General features: G+C 39.4%; 1 protein-coding gene across 1 annotated transcript in view; it reads right to left on the reverse strand.

Annotated features, from left to right (window-relative positions):
- Positions 1–4,567: 4,567 nt before the first annotated feature.
- Positions 4,568–8,510, reverse strand: part of FMN2 (formin 2) — a 383,202-nt gene continuing 379,259 nt past the window's right edge. Inside the window, exons 18-19 of the mRNA XM_037739857.1 lie at positions 7,320–7,401; positions 4,568–5,944 (exon numbers count right to left, since the gene is read on the reverse strand). Of these exons, the coding sequence (XP_037595785.1) occupies positions 5,918–5,944; positions 7,320–7,401 (109 nt within the window). The 3' untranslated portion in view covers positions 4,568–5,917. The remainder of the gene's footprint in view (positions 5,945–7,319; positions 7,402–8,510) is intronic.

The following is an 8,510-nucleotide window of genomic DNA, read 5'->3' on the forward strand; positions in this document are numbered from 1 at the left end:
TGTTTTTGGACAAAGTGTCACCCTGTCACCTAGGCTGGAGTACAGTGGTATCATCACAGCTCACGGCAGCCTCCACCTCCTGGGCTCAAGTCATCCTCCCACCTCAGCCTCCTGAGTAGCTAGGACCACAGGCAAGTCCCACCACACCTGACTATTATTATTATTATTATTTTATAGAAATGGGCTTTCCCTAAGCTGTCCAGGCTTGTCTCCTGGGTTTAAGGGATCCTCTTGCGTTGGCCTCCCAAAGTGCTAGGATTACAGCTGTGAGCCACCACACTTGGCCTTTGTTTGTTTGTGTTTTTAAAGAGATAGGGTCTTTCTATGTCTCTTCCTAACACTTAAAGCTCACATGTGCTTATATGTAGGGTGACGAGAGTTTGACTGGGTGTGGCATCAATTTATGGAGATTTTCTGGGCATAATAGGCTCACTTTTACTCTCAATGGTGTTCTGGTTTGAAGAGTAAGTTATTTGTCACCCTACTTAAATATTATATTGCCTGACATTATTTTACATCATTGCTTGTCTCCCTCATTAGAACATAAGGTCCATGAGGATAAGACATTTTCTATTTGTCCATGACTCCCAAAGCCTACACCAGTTACTGGAACACATTTTCCACTCTATAAATATTTGCTGAATGGAACGAATGAAGAGAATAACACATGCCCCTTAGCAATTTTGAATTATTCCCTGAATTTCTCACACCCGTGTTATTATCTAAAATTTTAGTGCCCGCTGTAAACGTGAAAAATGAGCTGTAGTTGTTATTGTTTACATTCTAGGGTTGATTTTCACATTTCTATGGTTTCTGTGATTTCGTAAATCCAGGCGCTCACTTTGTTTGCATTCTTCCTTGCTGAAATGTGCCCCACAGCAGATGCTTCAGTGAAGCTTTGGGGTAGTAACCTCTGGTACTTTTCATATGTCTGAAAATCTCTCTCTCCCCTTTCATGTGAATGATATTTCAAGTGGGTATAATGGTCTCAATTCACTGCTTTCCTTCCACAATTTAAAGACGTTATATTTTCTAACATACATTGTTGCTGAAGACAAATCTGCTTTCTGGATAACTGTCTGTCATTTCATTGTAAGTGATGTGTCCTTCCTTTCTTTCTTTCTTTCTTTCTTTCTTTCTTTCTTTCTTTCTTTCTTTCTTTCTTTCTTCCTTCCTTCCTTCCTTCCTTCCTTCCTTCCTTCCTTCCTTCCTTTCTCTTTTCTTTTTTCTTTCTGTCCTTCTTTCTCTTTCTCTTTCTTTCTTCTTCCTTCCTTCCTTTCTTTTCTTTTTCTTTCTTTCTTCTTTCTTCTTTTTCTTTCTTTCTTCTTTCTTTCCTCTCTCTCTCTCTCTCTCTCTCTTTCTTCTTTCCTTTCTTTCTTCAGGCGGAATCTTGCTCAGTCGTCCAGGCTGGAGTGCAATGGCATGATCTCAGCTCACTGCAACCTCCGCCTCCAAGGTTCAAGAGATTCTCCCGTGTCAGCCTCCCTGACAGCTGGATTTACAGGTGCCCACTACCACATCCGGCTAACTTTTGTGTTTTAAGTAGGGACAGGGTTTCACCATGTTGGCCAGGCTGGTTTTGAATTCCTGACCTCAGGGGATCTGCCCATCTCCACCTCCCAAAATGCTGGGATTATAGGTGTGAGCTACAGTACCCAGCCAAAGTGACCTTTTGAGAGGTTTTCAAATTTTCTCTTTACATAGCTGGAGATTCACTTTGACCTTTCTTGGTGCAAATGTATTGCTATTTATCTGCCTGGCACTTGATAAGTGTTAAACAGAGGATATGTCTTTCTTTCACTCTAGAAAATTCTCAGCTATTTTTTCTCTTCAAGCCATTATTTGGCTTTTCTACTATTTCCTTTAGTTTTTCCATATGGAATGCCTCTTTAACTGGGGTCTCTCAGTTTATCCTGTATCTCTTTTAACTTCTCTTACACATTTACAATTATTTTCTCTCTCTGCTGCATGATCTCGCTAAATGGCTTGGCGCTACCTTCCAAATCACTTGTTGCTTAATTTGTGCCCATCTAGAATTCATTTAGCTTATAATATTTTTCTGTCTCAGTGATTATATATTTCAAGTTCCTTTGCAGATTCTAAATATAGTTATTATTTAAGGTTTGCCCTGTAATTTGCATTTTTAAAATTTTTATTTTTATTTATTTATTTATTTCAAGGCAGAGTCTTGCTCTGTCACCAAGCGCCAGGCTGGAGTGCAGTGGTGCGATCTTGGCTCACTGCAACCTCTGACTCCTGGGTTCAAGTAATTCTCCTGCCTCAGCCTCCTGAGTAGCTGGGACTGCAGGTGTATGCCCCCATGCCCAGCTAATGTTTGTATTTTTAGTAGAGAGAAGGTTTCACCACGTTAGCCAGGATGGTCTCTATCTCTTGACCTTGTGATCCGCCCGGCTCGGCCTCCCAAAGTGCATGGATTACAGGCATGAGCCACCATGCCCAGCCTGTTATTTAAAGGTGAATTCATTTTGCTGTTTATTGAGTTGCTTTATTCTTTCTCCTGAATAATTTTCCACTCATGCTTTGGATGTGTGTTTTGCAGAGATGTCTTGAGAGGGTGCTCGTGTTCTTTTTCTTCTCTCTTTCTGTATCTGGTCATTTTCCACCGTGTCCACCCATTCCGAGTCCAGAAGCTGGCTTTCTTGGTGGCACTGGGTTCCTGCGTGTCAGTGACATTGGAGACACTGCAGGTGCAGACGTGGCTTCGAAGGTAGCTGGCCCAGCGTGGTTTGCTTCCTCCCGCTGCTCCGTGTGTGGTGGGCTAATGTTTGCCACATCCTGTGGCATCCTCTACCGCTGTTCCCAGCGGATCCTCACAGGTGGGATCCTGGGTTGGTTGCCCTCTACACATGTGGCATGATCCATTTTTCTGTACTCCATAGAGATTCCTTTTGTTCATGCACTCTCTTGCACCTCCCCGCCTCCCACCCAGCATCTGTACTTTTGAAAATATATTGTCTTATTTTTCTACTTGGAAACAAAGGAAAAAATCCAAATTCTTAACTCACAGCACAATGTTTCTTGAATGACAGAAAAATCTTCCAAGCATGGAGCTACTGAAATGTCTTCATTATAATTCATCTGTACTGAACGTCCCCTTTCTACTTCCTTCCTTAACGCTACGCTTTTTACCACTACCCTTTTCCAGCAAACAAGGGACTTCATTCCATTTTCAACCTGCTTGTACCTTGAAGCATCTGGCGTAGTTAACACTCCTTACTTGCCTTAATCAGTAAATATGTAGTGAGTCTCTGTTACATGCTAGGAGCCAGGGAGATCCGTGTCAAGAGATGCCCTGAAACAAATGCCTTCTAAACTCAGATGCAATTATTAGTAAATCAGTCAAATGTTGAGAATGTTTCAAGCTGAGGGAAAACATGTGGAAAGACATATAGTTGAGAGAAAATTAGCCTCGAGGTATTTTAGTTTGGCTGGAGGCTGGAATTCGAGATAGGTTAAGTCAAGAGGCTATGCTCAAAAGGTAAGCAGGCACCACTCAGGACTCTGTCGGCCACATGAAAGTTTTAGACAATATCTTGAGGCCACATATCTTAGTTTATGTGGCTGCTAAAATGCTTTAAGTAGGAAATTCAAATGAGCAGATTTGTATTTCAGAAAAAGTTGGATTCAAATTTAAAAAATATGTTGCAGAGCAAATCTTGGAAGATGAGAACAATAAGTAGGTTAATAAAGGAATTAATGAGCGTTCTGAACTAGGACTTTAATAGAAAAGGCAAACAAATGTATGCATTTGTGATAAGTAACATGTCAAAAGATGAACTTGGGTTTCTGAATGAGTAGTGGCTTTGTTCACTGAGATAGATAACACAAGAGAATGAGCAGATATGGAGGGAAAAGATGACAAGCTGAGTTTGAATTTACACATGATGAATTTTAAGGCACGGTGAGGCATCCAATTGAAAATGACCAGAAGGTCTTTGGGAGCTCAGGAAAGACAGCCTAGTTCAAGATATAACTATTTTATCAGGATTTCTTACTTAGGTATCATTGACGGGTTTTAAGTTCGTGTGTGTGTGTGTGTGTGTGTGTGTGTGTGTGTGTGTGTGTGAGAGAGAGAGAGAGAGAGAGAGAGAGAGATGGAGTCTCACTCTGTGGCCCAGGCTGGAATGCAACGGCGTGATCTCGGCTCACTGCAACCTCTGCCTCCCGGTTCAAGCGATTCTTCTACCTCAGCCTCTCTCCCGAGTAGCTGGGACCACAGGCACACGCCACCATGCCCAGCTAATTTTTCTATTTTTAGCAGAGACAGGATTTCACCATGTTGGCCAGGCTGGTCTTGAACTCCTGACTTTGTGATCCATGTGCCTGGCCTCCCAAAGTGCTAGGATTATAGGCGTGAGCCACAACATCTGGCTGGCTTTAAATCCTTAAGTCCCTGAAACTGTATGCGCATTTTTTTCGTGTGTGCAGGTCAGTATGCAGAGTGCCTAACTTATTTTCCCTCCCTTCCTTATCCCCCACCCCATGTTCAATATGACAACTGTGTTTTGCAAGTATCTTTATGCCACATGCACAAAAAGGAGACACATTCTTTTATTATTCATTTTATTTTCATATAAATTAACATCCTAGAAAAATTGAAATAGAAACACTAAATACAATATTGCACATAGCGATCTTTGTTAAATGCCCTATTATTTCATTGGAGAATGGTAATATACACACTGGAAGGACTGAAGGGGACAGGAATACTACAAAACAATGGGAAAAAAACCACGACTGTTTCTTTGCATTTAAACTACAAACTAAAAAGTAAGAGACCGTACTTTACATAAATACAAACAGTGATGATTTAGAACATTGTTTTTCTTAAGTTGCTTTCCATAATTGGTTTGCAAGAGCAATAAATTCTCCCCTTTATCCACAACTATAACTTGTAACAAAGATCATTAAAAGTAATTTTAAAAACCCCCAGCTCTCCTGTTAGACAAAACCATCACAATGCATTAGGAGCTGACTTATTCAGGCATGTTTACTCAGCAGGTTCTGGGCAGATGCCAATCCCTCCAAAAATTTTATTTCATTTTTGGCTGATAGTCACGTTTGGCAATTTTATAAGCATCATTTATTTCAATTCCTTCAAAATATTGAGTGATTTTTCTTTTTTGGTGAAGTGTCATGAAAAAGTTATAGAGAGGCACATTTTTCGTTTAACTTACCTCTGCTGCAGACTAGCTTTTCAAGGGGTCTCAAAGGACCTATCCTGATAAAGCCCTCTATAAATTTACAACTGATTTTTGCCAACATTAAATCATTTACAGGAAAGAGTTTTTCTTTTGCTATATCTTTTCTAAATTTATTATATGACTTGAGTAAAAAAACGACAATCTTATTTCACAAATACATAGTTATGGAGAGCAACCCAAGAGTTGGGACAGCACTGATTATAAATGGTAAATTTTAAAGTAGAAAATTTATACGTAGACATGAAACTGATACAAACAATTCACTAGAAATAACATTTTTATCCATATGTCTAGATGCTGTGATGTGGAGGACTGGTTGTCAGTAGAAAGGAAAGTGTTTTTGCTGTGACAAGGAATATTCTCACAACAGTGAATTTTAGTTAATGTTTAGCATGTTCAGAATTAGTGCAGATACTGCCTCTTATACATGCTGTTTTGGTCTATCCGTATAATACCATAAACTTTTACAAAAAGAAAAGTGTCAAATTCTCCACTGGTCTAGTACTTTTGCATTTTTATATGAATATACAATAAAATTCAACAATTAGTGAACTGTCTAGAAAATGAAAAGATTATGCAAGAGGTCCAGAAGAAAAATGATCAGAATGACAGTAGACTCCTTCCCACCCTCAGGTCAGCTGAGTTTTGTGAAAGTCGTTGCAATGATTCATTTTCATTCTGCTTCTCATTGTTCAAGTTTTCATGCTTATCTTTGCTTTCTGAAAACAAACACACCAGATAAAAGTTATAGTTAGAAAGAACTTTTAAAAATGGGAGGAGTTTAGAGGAGCCTAAGAAAGACCTTTTCATTTAGATCAAATTTTGTGGGACAAGGTTAAAGGTCTACCAGTCCATAAAGGAAAAAATTACAAGTGGGATCTGTGTTATCTTTGAGCACTTTTATCAAGACAAATTGCCACATACTTTAAAGAAAAAAAAGTTTCAAAAATTTAACTTCTAACCAATCTGAAAGAGTGTCAACTCACCATTCTCATCCTCAATCCTACATGCAAATACATAAATATGAAAACTGAAGTGGCTGTTTCATTTCATAATAAATGTACTCTAATCATCTTCTGTACTTATAATAGCACGATTGAGGTTAACTAATAAGTAATTGTTCCTCCGCAGTCAATACAGTTATAGGATTGAATAATCAGACAGAAGCAGAAAATAAGCTGAACTATCATGCAGGAGCTGTCATTAGATAAGATCATTTTGATACAGAGAAACGGAAGGGAACATTGCTTCTAAATGAAGATATAATTCCTAACTTTAAAAAAAAAAAGGATATTTAATCATATCCCAATTTGGGTTATTTTAACGTCTTTTCCACTTAGACCACATTAGACTAATTTACTTTAGAATGGTCCTATCTTATGGCCAAACTAAACTTTTCATTTAAAACAGCACCATTTACTTACACTGTGGTACCAAGTGATGGTTGCTCAAAACAGTCAACAAAACATCCTCAGTATGACAAGAAAAAGCCTTGGCATTTTAACTAGGCCCTGCCCTCCCAGGGTGGACAACCTGGCATTTTGTTTTAAAGGGGGGAGTGGGCAAGCAGGAAACTTAGATGAGCTTGTTAAACTCGGTCTCTGGACTGACCGCTGTCCAGCAGCCAACTCTGCTGAGCCATCTGTGGATATAAACCAGATCTGAGCACCCTGGGCAAAGCGTCACACTGCTGTTGGCATTTCCCACCAAGCTGCAGATCCCAATGGAGCTAATCCAATTATAATGATCACTCTCGGCTCAAATACAGTCTGTTCCTGACCCGTGTGTAGCAAAGAAAGGGAAAGATGGTCTCCCCACCCTGCCCCTGTCAACATGCACATATCCACATAAATTCACCCCCTCAGTACATTTATCTTAATTCTTACGTTTTGAATAATGAGTATCAAGGCTCTTTTTGTCTTCTGGGCCTGATTAAAGGCATAAGAAAAAGGAGATTCTTGAATTCAGAAGCTCCTTATTTATCAAAAATTTAGAAAAATAATTAAAATATTATGAGTTGGTATATATTATGAAAATAGGATTTAAAAGCCAAAGAAAATCACAAGATAAAAATCAGTAGAGTGAAATACTTACAATTCCAGAGTCATGTCTTGGTTTTATTTTATAAAGTGATTTTCCCTTCTTCTGCCTACACACCTCTTCAGCTTCTTTCACTCTGATGGGGAGAAGACACATGTATTTAAACAAAACCTGCTTAGATCACCTCATTCTACCTTGTAGTAAGTGAGCAGACCTCAACTCAAAGATTTGAATGGCTGCAGAAAATAAGACAATACACAGAAGAATGTTATCTGATGTGAATTGAAAGCCTAAACTGTTATAGCTACAGAGGCTAATTTATCTGCAAGTTCCTAACTTGGAATCACAGTACAATAGAATGGAATAATAGCAAATACATAAGAATTTCTATGCAGAGTGTGTATGCATTTCATTTTGAATAATGAAATACCCCTCATTGTCAACTGAAAGGATGAGATTGATTCTATTACATAAATAGGATTGACACCATCACAAAAGTTAGAGGCATCAGAATAATTACAGTATGACAGTCAGGTGCGGTGGCTCATGTTGTAATCCCAGCACTTTGGGACACCAAGGTGGGTGGATTGCTTGAGCCCTGGAATTCGAGGCCAGCAGGGGTAACCAAGTGAGACTCTGTCTCCACAAAAAATACAACAAATTAGCCGGGCATGGTGGTACACGCCTTGCAGTGAGCTGTGATCAGTGCCACTGCACTCAAGCCTGAGCAACAAACAGTGAGACCCTCTCCACACCCACCCCCCACCAAAAGGAAAGGATCAAATAAAAAATTACATGCCTACTGAAAATTATTTCAGATCCACTTCCTATACCACACACACGCATGCGTAAGAATCACTTGCAATAAATACTTGAGCAATTTCTAAAATTTGAGCTTCATCTAGCTTGGGAACCAATCATTTAATTGTTAACAAAAAAGACTGAGCAGTAATAACATTTTAACGTATCTAGTATTCCTTATTAAGCATACATGACAAAGAAAACAACATTGTACTGACCAGCGATGTAGTTAAAACAAGATGCTAGTATGGCCAACATGATGAAACCTTGTCTCTGCTAAAAATACAAAAAAATTAGCTGGGCGCGGTGGCATGTGCCTGCCTCCCAACCACTTGGGAGGCTAAGGCAGGGGAATTGATTGAACCAGGGAAGTGGAGGTTGCAGTGAGCTGAGATTGTGCCATCGTACTCCAGCCTGGGTGACAGTGAGACTCCATCTCAAAAA

The sequence above is a fragment of the Cebus imitator genome, unplaced genomic scaffold (assembly GCF_001604975.1).
Source record: "Cebus imitator isolate Cc_AM_T3 unplaced genomic scaffold, Cebus_imitator-1.0 Scaffold75, whole genome shotgun sequence".
NCBI lineage: Eukaryota > Metazoa > Chordata > Mammalia > Primates > Cebidae > Cebus > Cebus imitator.